At 38.8% G+C, this 15,887-nt stretch overlaps 1 protein-coding gene across 1 annotated transcript; it reads left to right on the top strand.

The window, feature by feature from the left end:
• The first annotated feature begins 2,016 nt into the window (after positions 1–2,016).
• LOC144704909 (ethylene-responsive transcription factor ERF061-like) lies at positions 2,017–3,337 on the top strand. The gene has a single exon (XM_078577494.1). It carries the CDS (start codon positions 2,353–2,355, stop codon positions 3,151–3,153), a length of 801 nt encoding a protein of 266 aa, XP_078433620.1. The 5' UTR covers positions 2,017–2,352; the 3' UTR covers positions 3,154–3,337.
• Positions 3,338–15,887: the final 12,550 nt, after the last annotated feature.

The raw sequence follows: 15,887 nt of genomic DNA on the forward strand, positions 1-15,887 counted from the left end.
ATCAAGAAAGGTTTCTTTTGTTCTCTTCTTGCGTGTTCTTTCCATCAAAGGGTACACCAATTCCTATTATTAGTAGTAGAGATACTTTGAACCGAGTGCGGCCACCTGTCTTAGATAAGATGGAGCATTGGAACTTCCAGGTTTCCGCAATTGAAAATCAGAGAGTCATGAAAAAATTACGGCTGTATGCATTGCATTGAGAATCTGGTTGCCAGGACTCAGAATCAGATACGGCTCTATGCATCGCATTCCATATGGGACGAGTAAATAGTCTTTAATGATCCATATTAGTAACAACAACGTTTGGCGGCTGAGTGTAACACTGGTCCCGGAAAAGAAATAACCGCCTTCAATGCTTTGACTTCTATTCCAAAAATCGAAGGCATCATTAGCATATTTCCAATGTCAGTTTTATACAGGTAAAATTAATGATTTGTTTTCCAGTGTTTGCGACCCGAAGGCTATGAGCTAATGTACATCAAGATAATCCCGAAGGCTCTGAGCTGCAACGGCCTACTTTCTTTGACCAAGTACTTTATTGCGAGTAGCCCCTTGCGCTTTCTAAGACAACCATCACACCTCATGGGTTCCGATGAAAATATGTATTTACAATTAACTGAACAAGGTTAATAAGATACCATTGCCTTATTAGGTAGCCACGTTTTACCAAGCGGCTACGTCGGGAAATCATCTTTATAGTCCTGCCTCGACGTCAAAAACAGATGTCTACCGAGCAATTTAGTCGCGAAAATACACAAAGGATGGTTCTCGAGGAATTTAATGGCGAAAATCCTTAGTATCTGTCGGAGCTCTTTCCTCTATGTTTAAGGCATTCTGTATGTGATTTATTATTTGCGCAAGTATCTTTCCTTCTGCGTCAACCATTATGTGGCTATCCTTAAATCTGGCTTATCCTTATGTTCCTTGCTGTATTTTTCCTTTTTCAGGCGTTGTTCGTGTACTTTGCTGTCACTCCCATTCATATGTCTTTATTTTCTCAAGTTACCAAGAAGCCAAGTTGTGTGTGAACAGAGATTTTATTCTAGAAGCTCAATTGCTGTTTCATAGCAACCCGAACAGACTACTGGAACAGCCGTGAAATCTGTAGTCAGCGATTAATGGCGTTCTCACCCAGCTGCATTCTATTGATAACGGTTTGTCTTATGGGTTGATCTGATATAAATTCTTTGATAGGGACAATAATTGTTTTTCTATCTGCGTGCTTTGCTCAAATAATCTGAATTAATTTTGCACAAGTTTATGTAATAGAACCGCTATACAACTATTAATGGTCAACACTTTCCAACCAAACCTTTGTCTACTTTAACTTGACAAGAAGGCTGGATGGGTGGCCTAGATTCTATTGACAGCGTAAATATCATCCTACCCCTTTATGAATTGTATTGTCAGAAATCGGCATTTATTTGTAATAAAAGTTGCGTCGTCAATGGGACAAGTGGAGCAACTAGTTGGCAGCCAATTTGGGTCGTAAAAGATGAAGAACGATGATTTAGAGAACGTGGCAAAAAAACACAACACGTCCAGAAGGCATTAATGATCTAATCGTACCGAAAAATACAGTCTAAACCTAATGCGAACTTGAATGAGACCTACTAATTTATTTGAAGAAAAACAATCCCTGGAAACAGAAGTGACGTGTCCAAAAAAATGTTGGTAATTATGGATTAATCTATGACTAAAAACAAAATTTTTGACGTATCTTGTTCAGTCGTCAGACTTTTAGGAGGTGAGGAAAGAGCGCGTGGGAGCCACACAAGGTCGCAATGAGCAAATTACCGCTCCATGAGGGAAAGGGGATGGCCACAGCTAACACAGCACGTTGACCTATCAATACCTGCAGATAGACTGCGCACACAGAGGAATTTGGTGGCAAGATATCTATCACCAGTTGGGCTGTTCAACTCTTTAAGAAGCATTCGGTGTAGTCACGCCACCATACCCCGAGATCCACCAGCTCCTTCTGCGATCGTCAGACTTTTTAGGAGGTGAGGAAAGAACGCGTGGGAGCCACAAGGTCACAATGAGCAGATTACCGCTCCGTGAGGGAATGGGGATGGCCACAGCTAACACAGCACGTTGACCTATCAATACCTGCAGATAGACTGTGCAAACAGAGGAATTTGGTGGCAAGATATCTATCACCAGTTGGGCTGTTCAACTCTATAAGAAGCATTCGGTGTAGTCACACCACCATACCCCGAGATCCACCTGCTCCTTCTACGATCGTTACTCCTGACACTAACAACACAACCGACCCACTCCTTCCACCCTGAGTCTATCACGTGGTGTTGAACGTCAGTTCTACCTATTGACGCCGCGTCACAGAAGCCAATGGCCTTCCCAACTGGAATTCTTCTACCAGCAAATTTATGCGACGAAGAGTTTGTTCATGGAGTCAGATACGTCCCAGAAGAAGAGCACCGACGGCACCAGGCGACCGAATCGTCTTTGGATGTTTACCAGTACCAATTTGAGCAACTAAAAAGGCTCATGGGGCCACGGCACTGTTCTTTATCCGCCGGTACGACCGCAAAAAATGAAGAAAAGCAGTATCGTGGAGTGAGACAGCGGCAGACGGGGAAATGGGTCGCCGAAATAAGACTGCCTCAGAGTCGAATGAGGGTATGGCTTGGGACATATGATTCCCCCGAGGCCGCTGCCTATGCCTATGATTATGCGGCCTATAAGCTACGCAGGGAGTACGCAAGACTTAATTTCCCTGAGCTTCGGGACGGGATCAGTAGCATGGTGCAATCGAGTTTTCATGCCGTTGGGTCCTCTGTTGACGCTAAAATTCATGGCGTTTACCAAAGGCTTAACAGGAAGAAGCATAAACAAAAGGAGAAGGATTTTTATGAGAGACCTTATGAAGAAGTTAAGAGTCAAAGACATGTGAAAGAGAAGGAGAAGGGGATGACGGCAGCGACTACTACCGCCAGCACCGGATTTTCGTCCAGGAACTATTCACCTGCTTATTCTTCTTTATGTGAAGCTTCTTCGTCGTCTTCCTCCATCAGCGAGGATAGAACGATGAACTTTGGCTACCTGATGGAAGAGCTCGACGAAGGATGTTCCTTGGCCACGATGCCATCCTTCGACCCAGAGCTTATATGGCAGGTCCTCGCAAATTGATCTCCGTGTTGTCATCGCGTGTTTTGCAGCATGAGGCCCAAAAGCATCTCCTCAGATTCAATCATACCTTACCTTCCCCCTTCTTTTATCAATGGGACGGAAGACTTGTTAACCCCAAATTTTTTACACTATAGAAGAGCAGATTAATGAATAGTTGTTGACGAAAACTTTTCGAGTTTCGATAGTTTAAAGGCGTCTTTTTCATCTTTTCTTTTTTGGGGGATGGGGGAAGTGAGTGGTGGAGGGACAGAGAGAGAGGGAGAGAGAGTGTAAGAGAGAAAAGGTAAAACCCGAAGGGTAAGTGGAATTAATTGCGCATTTTATGTGACTCCAGAAACAATTGCACATTCTGGCTGGAGCATTTAGGACCATGATTGAGTTGTAGAAGTGGAACAGCTATTGATGGGATTTTGGTTCATCGAAGGCCAAGAAATCCAATGAAAAAAGTACTGATTTAAATAGATCATGTGATCAACAAAAGCTTTCGTACATAATTTTTCGGTCTCCTTACCCTGCGTATCAGCTGTACATCCATATTTACTGTTTTAATAAAATACATGGCAACCCCTCTTACTTAAAATTTTGGATCCGAAAGTCAGCGGTTATGCACACAGAAGCTAGCGTATGTATTTGGACGACAAGAATGAACACCCGCTTTAAATGTATAATCGAAAATCTGTGAGATTTTACTGAAGCAGGAATTTAAACCTAGCTCATGATACTCAAATAACTCAATTGGAACCTAGCTTTTTCTACCTCATCAAGTCACATAGAGAAGGCAATTACGAGAAGGCAACCAGACAACAGATGCCCTCGCCAACCACGCGGTACACACCTGCACCCCTTCTTTATTTTCCTTTCTAGGCAGGCGCTCTCTCCAACAGCTACGGGCTGCCATCGCGTCGACTGTCTCCGCTTGCCGACTGTCCGTACGCGTCGCATACTCTCACCAGCAGGCCCGCAGGATTGGCGGATTGCGTGGAACACTCGAGGTGGGAGCGCTCATCCTTCCGCCTAATCCGAAGCCGTATCATCTCACGCTAGCAGGGTGAACTAAGCCCACCTTGAATGGAGCCTCGTCGCGCATCACATCGTTGCCACTTGTCGGAGGCGAGGACAGCTCCATCACTACTCCACCATCGTCACTTGGGGGGCTCCGGTGACACGTCGACGCGAGCACTTCTCCGAGCACCTGCCAGGTATCACTTATGTATCGTTTTCTTTTCTGCACATGGGCGTGGACGAGTGGGATCCGAGTGTAATTGGGATATTTATACTCGTTCCACACCTATAAATGTTGATAAACACTTCACTTTATAAATAAAATCCCCCTGGGTGGCGTCCAAGGCACGGAAGGATCGATCTACAAGCACAACCCCAGGGTTGGCCGTGCCCGACACCGTGTTTTTGCCACAAAAAAAAAGTCACATCAAGGGGTCGTGTATTAAAAAAAAAAGAACTTGCCTAACTGTTTCTTAGAACATTGGCCTATACATATAGGCCTTGGAGGAAAGAGAAAATACAGTTAATAAAAATAAAGATGAGCGACGCGGTTTCGTGTCACGTCCAGCGGTAGTTCATGATCTGTCTTTGGCGACGTGTTAGGACGCGTGAAGGGGCGGGCATGGGTGGAGACGTGCCTGATGCTGGCTTGTTGACTTGATCCGGTGATGATGGTGGCGTGTCCTTAGTAGTGGCGTTGACTTCGGATGATGGTGGTGGCGTGTTGACTTGGTCTGGTGACGATGGCGGTGTATCCTTAGCAATGGCGTTGACTTTGGATGACGGTGGTGGCGCTTCTGGTGTCGATGTGCTGACATTGTCGCCACCACTCTCACTTTATTGGTCTCTCAAAGAAAAAAATAGAAGAAAAGAGCAAGAGAGCACACTTTGAGAGAGGAGGAAACCAAGGGATGCACACCGAATACTTTCACTAAACAATTCATGGATATTTAAAGAATCTTACCCAGATCTGGATATAGACATAGCTTAATCATGGTGACACATTTGCCCAAGGAATTACTGATGCAGGAGAGCTACGCGGACGGGTGACTAATGAGAACGTGGTTGTGGGGGTCCATTGCTGGAAATTCAGCCGATTGTTGACTAGATTTGAATTAAACGTGGAACAATTCTGAGTAGACAGTTGATCATCCTTGTTGAACATTGAGCGGTCTTGAGTTGACCACTGGTGGGTCTGTGTTGACACTTGTGGTATCTTCAGCAAAGCTTCATAAACGCTAAAGCCTGAGACCAAAGTAAGACGAGCAGGAGAGGGAGAGACCCTGATAGAAGAGATAGAACATGGTAGAGAATAAGAGAGGCTGATAGAGAGAGAGGGAGAGATAGAGAATGCGACATCGAGAGAGCAGTAGAGAGAGGATGTGTGTGATATGGAGAACATGTTTGAGAGCTTAAACAAGAGAATGGTAGTAGACTGTCAGCAAGAAGAAAGCAGCAGGAAGGTGTCCCCTCAGTAGTGGCAGCAACAGTTGTGGAGAAACCAATCCATGGATATTTTTTGAAGGAAACCTTTCTACAAAATAAATTTGCCACCTTAAACAAGCATGGGTTCAGCATCTTTTATATCCATATAAATAAGGAATGGAAATGGGATGAGCGGGGTTGAACAGATTTAGCGGTTGCCACCCTCACTGTCTTGCCCCTACATGTACAATTAGGCATGTCACAATCAGGTCCTACCTTTCCACTCCTAGAAAGTCGTTTTATTTCTTTCAGTACTTCCTCGTGTGCTTTCACTCGTGTCATCAGATGAGTAGTGAAACTTGAGAAATCAGAATATCCTGGTGTACTGAATCATCAGCCATTGAACCTATGACATAGCATACACCAGAGTGCTTGCACAAAATTCTCTCCTCCTTGACCGTGAAAAGGGCCTCTGTCATTGTGAATGGTAGCTTGTATTGGTCCACCTTCGGTTTTCACCAATCAACCTTGCTGCGCTGAGATAGCTATCCTGCATCACTTGCTCTTCCAATGACACCTGTCCAAATTATCCTTAATAACTAATTGACCCTTTCAAAACTTGACATCTTCAAAACTCAACCCATTCAAAAGCTTGACACATTCAACAAGCTAACCCATAAAATAAGCACCTCAACAGTACCAACTCAATAGACTGCACATAAGCAAAAATTATGGGTCCTCCATGGATGAAGAAAAAAGCGAATATTTCAACATCCTCGTTGCCCATGAGGTGAATACCTCATAGCTCCATCTCATGAAAACACATGACGTCGAAGTAACTATGCACAAAAACATTTCATTTTCTTCTTGGCTGGCAAGTATTAAATAAGAAATCTTGTGTATATCTCTTCAACAAACGTTTTGAACTCACTCTTATTGGTGTTATCTTCTTTGAGTATTAGAATCACATGTCTGCTATGTCGCATAATCCACAGTGTATCTCAATCTTTATCATTCATGTTTGGTATAAGTTATTTTAAATTCCCATGTCTGTAAGGTATTTATGTGCCATTACCTCTAGTTGGAGCATTTTGGCTGAACTGACTGGAAACTTTCAAGGTAAGCGCATGATGGCGTAATAATTTATTCAAGAAGCATAACTTGTGCTTATTTGCGCTAACAGATATGTGTATGAACAAGGATGTTAGGTGCTCAGGATTGGTGTTTTTCTTTTATGGGTATATTGTTGTAGGACAGGTACAATGGGCTCGACAAGGATGACTGATGATGACCAAGCACTGATTAAAAAATAGCTACCGATCGGTCCAATGCTTTTGATTATCTAAGTCCATGGATATAAGTAATTTAAGAGTTTGTTTACTTGATTTGGGGTGGGAGGACTACCTGTGAGCATCATGGTATAGATTCAATGACCAGAAGGTCTTGGTACTTTGTGATATGCTGGTCACTTGAGTTTTTCTAACTAGTCCAATGACACCAATGAAAGCATATGAAAAATTACTGAATGAAATAAAGAGACATACTAAAGAGTGAACGAAATGACCTCATAACTAGATGCCATGCTTCTCTCCTTTCTTCTCCTCGTTCCTAAGATCCCTCCGAGAATACCTTACACGGAATCAGTACCGGGAATCCAGTTATGATATATGCTCAATACAACGAATAACACACGTCAAGGTTCTATGGCTTCCACAAGACCAATTCAAACTGAAGTTCCAACAAGGACATTGGTGTAGTTGAAGCATACAAATGACAATTAACCATGTTGGAAAAAAATATATTTTCCCTCTAATGAATCCTTTTGACTTGATTCACCATATTAAAGGTATCCTTATTCTAATTTCAGTTACGGATAAATAAATTAGCTCGGTTCAAAATTAAAGTTTCCGCATTTGACAGAAAAAGGATCAATAGGGTATTGGTTTCCTTCACTGAACTGTGTTTTAATCAATTATATTGTTCATTAATCTAGAAAAGTCTACAAAACTGGTTCTGGAAAACCATAAGACAGCTAAGGAATTTAATTAAAATCCCATAGCATGAATAAGGAACTCTATCGCCATATAAGTGTGTCTTTTTCAAATCTGTTTTTGGCTCTCTTGAGTATGCTTGCTGGACATGCCAGCTGGTCGTAAAAACAAATGCGTAATTGAAAATATGGGAAATTGAGTAAACAGTGATAAATCTCTACGGCAATGACATGTTTTTGGCATATCAGCTAAGGATTAATAGGAAAAATTCCTTTCCTTTCGCTAGCCATATCCATGCTTAGGGCCCACAAACCTGGAAGATGACTCACTCTATGGAGGATCTTTTAATAAGGGGTCACTACTAATGTAGAAGAATATCAAGTTTGAAGAATACAAAAGAAATAAAGCAAGATAGTTTAGTTGGAAACTAGGGGAGTATAATTATGTTCCTGGAGCAAACCAAATTCATTATCATGCCGACATGGTTAATTTGACTTACTGCTCTATGAATACCTCACAATACATGTTTATTGTCTTTACAATAAACACCTCACTTACTATTGATATTGTTAGTTTAGGTGGCCAAGGACTAACCTCAAGGGGGGGGGGGCGGTGAATTAATTCTCTATTTATATTCTATTTTATTTTTAATTAGCTTAGGATTTTTCTACCTAACAAATGAGGTAGGGGAAATGGGACACACAATTATTATTTTTAGACAGTTTAAACTAATCCTTCATGCTGTTCGTGGGTATCCTTCCCGAGGTGATGATGCGCCCTAACCAAGTTTGTGTGAATGCCCCTAAGCAAAGCACTTGGAAATAGGGCTGAACAAGGATACCAAGAAAAAAGAAAAACTAGATGAAGCTTTGTCATCCTGAACCCTCAAAGGCTTTCACGGAATAACGTTGCTTGATCTACTTTCACTTGGCCCCCAAAGCCTTAACCTGAGTGATCACAAAGATCTATTAATAACAGTATATTTCTGAATAATGTATTATCCTCAATAACATATAGTATTGACGGCCACTTAAAATAGTATTCAAGATAAGGACTAATTTTATATATTTCACCAATAGTACTTTTATGTCAAAATTATATTAATTCCGAGCTAAAGATTCATAAATATAACTATGAATTCCCTTCAGTAATACCTCCTTGTTTGTGGTCGTGCTTTCTTCAGTCCTCTTCTCCTCCACCTTTTTTTTAATCAAATTGTTGATTTGCATTTGACCTTTCACGCTTACAACTCCAATATCTTTTTTACTCCTGCAAAAAATGCAATGATTTATCCTCGAGTAGTTTTGTAACACAATTTCGCACAACATTTATCTCATACAGAGTGTTGAGAAAAAAATAAGATAAATCTCCAAAGATCAATCTTTCAACATCTTTTGTTTACCGCTTGCTTCCTCCATGTTCAACTTTAAAGCCCTGCAACTCTTTCCGAACTCAACAAATGATGTGATTCAAATTGCTTTGGTTTTGTATGGATTTTCGCAACAATTCATATGTTGAACAAAAAGACAAAATAATTGTAAAAAATATGCTAACAATTCTAAGTTTATTATAGGGTCAAGGATGTGTGAAGTTTGGATCCCACCCTTCTTTTCCTTGAATCTTGAAATACTCTGCACCAACGATCACGATTCTAAGTTCCATGGAATGGGCTGATGTTGGCAACAAATGTTCTCTTCAAAAAATGCTCAAAAACTGCTTGCGATATTTATCTAGCTTTTGGACTACAATTTTCAAAGGGCGGAGAAGGACGTTTGAAAATATGGCTGAAAACTGCATTTATGGACTTGGAAATCTAAAAGGGCATAATGATAATCTGTCAAAAGTCCAACAGTCATATTCATTGATGATGATTAAGAAATATAAAATAATAATCATTTTATTCTTATTTTTTTATCTTTATAATTTTGCCATCAATTCAAAATACCTTTCAAGAGTTAAGACCAAAAACCTAGCCATTATGCCTAGGACTTCAGATTTAAAATAAGATTTAAACTTTTAGATATGTTTACCACGTTATTTATAAAAATATATCAGCATTGGATAATAATATCCTCATGTAATTAATTTTCATTAAATCATCTATAAGTTCAGCCCTAAATACTCAAATATAGTTAATTAATATTTTGAACAAGTTATTCCACAAATCAAATGAAGACAAATTCACACAAATACCTGAACAGTGGTAAAAAATATGTTTATATCTTCATGCCATAAAAATACAATTCCTAGATACATGAGTTGTTCAGTGTGTGGTCAAACTAAGTAGCCTTTAATTATATCTAAGGCTCTTATTTTATCTTCACATAAAATCAGTCAACTAGTTGACTGAGGGCCTGGTGTGCTTTAATCACAACCCATATTGAGGCATGAACCACTTTCAACATTCATAAAAACACACATTAAAGCATAGTGCTAAAAATGTCCTTAAAGCTTAATCTTCGGAACCAAATATGGTCCGTTTCCCCACTTGTTGACACGGAAATGATATCTTTAAGCTAGATTATATCACATGTTTAAAATTCTTTCAGGTCTTTCTCTCAGATTTTTACACATGAAAATCCTGTTAATTTTGGTCTATCTTTTCGTAATTATCAAAAACTTGTTTAAAATTTCACAACGGAACACTAGACAATAATGGTTATGTGGAACTTCAGTCATCCTGTTCTCTTTTCAAGGGTAAGTAAATCAACTTATCCTTACTCCACGGATACCAAAAAAGATGGGATATACTATCTATAATGTCACTGATGCAATCTAATTTCTTTCCCTATAGTAGTGGTTGCCTCCGATATTTTGCATTCAAAGTTTTGGACATTCCCACTATCAAGATCCGCATACCATGATACTGAACTTTTTGTTTGTTATCTCAAGACACACTATGGGTGTTATTACTTGCATTCTTCTATGAATTCATAATTTTTTTGTATAAATCATAACACACAAAACCTCTCGAAGTCATTCATTCAGATTAATTGAGATCATTGATGGTTCTTAACCAAATAAAGGATGAGAAAACCAATCTCATCACTCTTTGGTGAAAACTCATGCAACTGTTTTTTGTTTATTGGGTCCATTCACTCCACAGTCAAATGGTACGGCAGGAATGAAACATACATATACAGTGGAAATGACACCGATTTTGATTTGTGAATTCGGGAGGCCTATATGTTTTTTGAATGAAGTCGATTCATTTGTTGGTTATCTACTCAGTCATATGACTCCACCATTCAATTGAAATAAATCGCTATACATATTATGAGTTTAGAGGGCTCTAGATTATGATTTCTGACAATCTTTTTGATGTTTACATTTCCAGTATGTAATAAAATGAGCACACAAATATAGAAATTAGATCCATATTAGTAATAGTTTTTTGCTATATAGACATTCATGAAGCACTGCCAAAGTCAGGAAAACAACACACTAGTGGTCATCAAACTCCCCCTGATTATCATTTCTATCATGCATGCAGGATTCTACAGGGAGAGTTAAATTTATATGGCAGGAAAATCTAAATACTGATATATATTCTATTACACAGATTCGCTAACCTAGGAATAATTCTAAAAAGACAACCTCTTGCAGATATCTATCTGCAATAAGAGGTGAACCTATAACTACCTAACAAAGTTAACTTAAACAATATTCTGAGACAAACTAAAAATTAACCTTTCTCATTCTCAGGATTCCAAAGTCCTCTACCCTATATTTTATTTGCCAAATCCACAATGTCTGCATAATCAACATGATTTTTAATAACACCCACATATTAGAATTTCATGCAAGCTATGTCAACATAATTGAAGTCCCTGGAAATAAATTACAGAATCCTTGTTTACAATACAATGCAAACCATAATATATTTTTTGTAAGTGTGTCTTTAAACTTTAACTCTAATACCACTGGTATGAATAATTTAGCTTCAACATGAATAATTTGAAGCTAAATTTTACGGTTCTAAACATTGGAATTCTTAGACACTTTTGAGTCCACAATTAACCCTCTTCTGTATCCGTAAAAAATGGATCAACTATGTATACATCGTCATGAATATCTTACATAAATGATCTACACGGAAGCACGAGGATTAAAATATTGTCAAACTTAGTGAAACTAAAAAGTTGTGAATGCTTTTGTAAAACAATTTTTTGATCAATGATCTATTACTTGTAAATTAAGTTATTGGATATCAGCTCCTTCTTGATCAACATGGGTATCTTTTGTTTCACTTTAAATGTACTAAATTATTATAAGAGCATGTCCATGCAGAGGACAATGAACACCATTTCCACCCTGTGCATTATTCTCCAAATATACCAAAGCTTATAAGCAAGGTGATGAGTCTCAGTACATCCAAATTACCAGTTAGCCATTAATGTCAATGATATAATACAATATCCCGATGTGAAGAGAGACAGAGCAAATGAAAGGAGATAGAGGAGTGACATAACAAGTGAAGAGGGCGAGAGAGTCATAACAAATGATGAGGGTAGGAGAATTGGAGGGGTAGAACATGTGAATGAATGACATAAGATAAATAAACCATGCTCAAGTGATTAGAACTTCATGGAGCATGTACTACAGTAGCTTAAAGACAGCTTTCTCCATTCTCACTTAATTCATTGTAATTATTTATTTGATATAGATGCTATCAGGGACAAATGTTGGGAGGGGATTATATAGATAGAATTTCAACATTACTTTTTTGAGTCAATCTCGAGAAAAACAATAACTTTATTTGAGCTCAAAGGAATTTCCAACTGTTGGTGATCTAAAAATGAGAGTTTAAAACAAATCTCTGGCAAGTATGACTTCTGATTTAGAAAAATCTCTCTAACAAAATTTCAAATTCCAATCATGGAACCTACTCTACTCAGAGTATGATCTATTATAGCATCACCCCAACCAAGATTAAATAATTCCAGATAAATCTAGTGAAATCAGGAGTCATACCCCATACATGTTTTAAATAAAATCACGACCAACCATTTGATGGGATGTAGACCGATGAATCCATTTTGATCCATGAAATCCTGCATTTTTTAAGTTGATTTTGGCATTATTCTATTCATATTTTTGTCATATCACTCTGAGTTTACAACTCATCTATCAAGTTGACCATTTTGTAAAAAGCACACATTTTATTATAGTTTTTGCACAATTTGCATGCATACTACGTCTGATTCGAACTATGTTTTACCAATAAAATTCTTTAAAAATTATTATTCTCTTAAGTTGGTTATTTTTTTTTTTTTTGCATGACTAAATCAACATAAATAGAAAAAAGAGAAGAATAATATTTTAGTAGTAGCGGATGACCATGTCACTGAAGTGCTCACACCACCTAGAGGCATGTAAGTGTAGAGTGCTTGAATGAGACCACAAGCAGCGAGTGTCACATGCATGCATCATTAGTAGCACTTGACACGATGAGCTCCAGGAGGCCATCAAGGCCCCCACCGACACATAGAAGACCCAAATTCAAGGCCTAACACAAATCTAGTGTGGCACATGCATACACCGAGGGGAAAGGTTTACTGAAATCATCTTACAACTGCACTTATGTTTTATATAGTTGCCAGGTTTGGTTTAGCTCAGCGCCAAGTTGGGCCAGCACGAGTACAGGCAGAGTGCAACCTAATTCCCTGCGGTGTTGAGAAAGTATCAAATAAAAGATGACTACGCTTCGGCCCCACTGGCCTAAAAAGCTTCCTCATAATGATCATTTTATAATTCACCGTTTAATCGGAACCATCTAATGTAATTAAGGAATATCATAAATCTCATTTTGTTCTATTTTTTTTTGCTAGCCAGCTCTTGATTGGTCACAGCACTATAGCCAATTGGAATCTGGTTGGTTGGGGTCTGGTCACCTGGATTGAGGCCTCAAGAACTCAATCTCGGACGTTCATCCATGATCCAACAACCAAGAATGACTGGAACAAACACATGTACCCATATAAAAGGGCCCCCCTCACCCTCCTTGAGGGCGTCCAAAAATCGAGTAATGTTTTGTTCACGTTCTTTCTTTCTTGAGCTTGTTCCTGGGTCCACCTTCATTCAGAAGGTACAAGGAGTCTTCTAGAAGCGTCCTGGATCCTGAAGCCAGTTGGTAGGGAGATGGAGCAACAACCTTGGGCCCTTTGGGGTGTGACAAAAAGGTTACGTGCTTATTTTTACCTTATCTCCTTTTAAAATTCTCTTAAGCTTTTTGTCTGTCCTTAGGCAGATAGTCAACGTCTCAAGCTTTCCAACGCCTACTCACACGTGTCAAACCGATATCTGGAACTCCAGATATCGTTGTTTTGGTCCACCACACGTGAGAGGACCTCCGCGTGTGCGACCAGCGGCGGAGCGGTGAAGCCCAGCGCACAAACAGCGGCGGAAGCGCCAAAATTTGTGCGCTATCTCTCTCCCCCTCTCCTTTTCTCACTCATTTCAATTCAGAATTTTTTATCTCTCTCTAGAGACAATAAAAAATTCTGAAAAAATTCTCAAAAATCATTCTCGGTCTAAGCTTCCTACGGAAATTTTTTCACACTTGGTAAAATTCATATCATCTATATTAATTGAACATAAACCTGCTTAATCACTAAAAACATTCCAAAACAGGGTTTATGCAAATCTTGAACTTGAAATACTAATTGAAATTCATCCTAACTAGTTACCTAGCTCCCTGAGGGATCGACCTTTACTAAAATACTACTAGTAAGGAAATTAAATTGTTGATTGGTACTTAACTATCCTTACAAACGACTTAAGATCAATTTTATACCTCTAGTTTGGACCAATCAGGTTACAACTAGGGTTACTGATGGGGCACACGGCTACACCAAAACCAAAATGGGGGTGCACAACAATGACTCTATTGCAGAGTGCACTATCCTTTGTGAGGGGTATCCAAGGACAAGCAGCATATCCGACACTATTGACCCATGGGTATCATCCTCGAACCAAATGGTTTTTGACTACTTAGGGAAACAACTAGAGGAAATCAATGAAAGTAGAAAGCCCCAAGGCTGGGCCCTTCTATCTTTAACTATTATATGCAAAGTAACATTGAAAACCCCTTCATATTACATAAATATATGTGTCTTAATGTCCTTATTTGCATGTTATCATAGTTTATGTTTATGAAAATTGTACGGCTAATGGGCTAAAAGATTCTTAGTATTTGATAGTGACTAAAGCTATTGTTCCAATTTGTGGGTTTTGCTTATAGGATCAGTTTATTCTGGGATTTATTTGAAGTCATAGCATGCCTTATACTTGCTAATCACACCTTCATTCAGTAATTTCCGAATTCGATATAATGGAAAGAAGGCTGGATGGGAGGCATACAATGTAGTAGCAGTACTAGAGCGATAACAACCTTTGTATTAACTGTAATGCCTGAAATCAAATTTTGCAGCAGTAAAAAATTATGCCATATTAGCTCGGTAGAGTAATTGGTAAGCTGCCATTTTGGGTCTAATCTAATCTCATCAAGTGCTTATTGTTGCTGAATTTTCTACTACAAGACTTCAAGTACCTGATGCATTAAAATTTTAGATGAGCCACTTTAGGTATTGTGGTGTGAAATTTAGCAAATTGTGTTTCGAAAATAACAGAAAAAATCTCCAAATATTCTTTGGAGTAAGAAAAAATGTGTTATTCAGCAATAAGCGCAAGTAACAATATGTGGATTCATCATTGGCATGTAGACGGAGTTGTCATATTTTTAACACAATTATGTGAACTTAGAGTAACAATACATAATTTTTGGGTGGAAAGCTGATAGATCAAATGATCTATTTCAGGAAGCATTTATTTGTTTGATCTTGGCATTTTGGTGAATGGGGCTAGAAGATAACTAGGATTATCAATGAACCATCGCAAGGATAGCACCTGATTTTTCGTCATCTTCATCTTTTCCCCATCTCATCAAGGTAAAAATAATTCCATTTGCACTAATGGGTAGATAAAGAAAGAGATGTAATCTAAGATGGGCCTCACTTTTCTAATGGAAAACAAAAAATTTATCTATAGCAACTGAGCTAAAAAAAGGAAGAGAATGAGGATCTTTAAATCGTATCTATAGTCCCCCATAGTTTCCCGCAATATCCAAAAAGATAGGCACAACCCTAGTTTTAAGCATCTAACTGTAATTGCGATTTCATGCTGTACCCATCAATCCATTAATACCAAATTGGAGGTTTGATATAGGCCAACAAACACCTATGGCACAAAGTGTAGTAAAAGTCTTCACATAATAACCAAATAGTTTATTTGATTCTCAATTGTATATGAATAAAG

The sequence above is a fragment of the Wolffia australiana genome, chromosome 6 (assembly GCF_029677425.1).
Source record: "Wolffia australiana isolate 7733 chromosome 6, ASM2967742v1".
NCBI lineage: Eukaryota > Viridiplantae > Streptophyta > Magnoliopsida > Alismatales > Araceae > Wolffia > Wolffia australiana.

Excerpts from the sequence above, each read along its gene's own strand:
- LOC144704909 (XM_078577494.1), top strand. The coding sequence starts at position 2,353 with ATGGCCTTCCCAACTGGAATTCTTCTACCAGCAAATTTATGCGACGAA.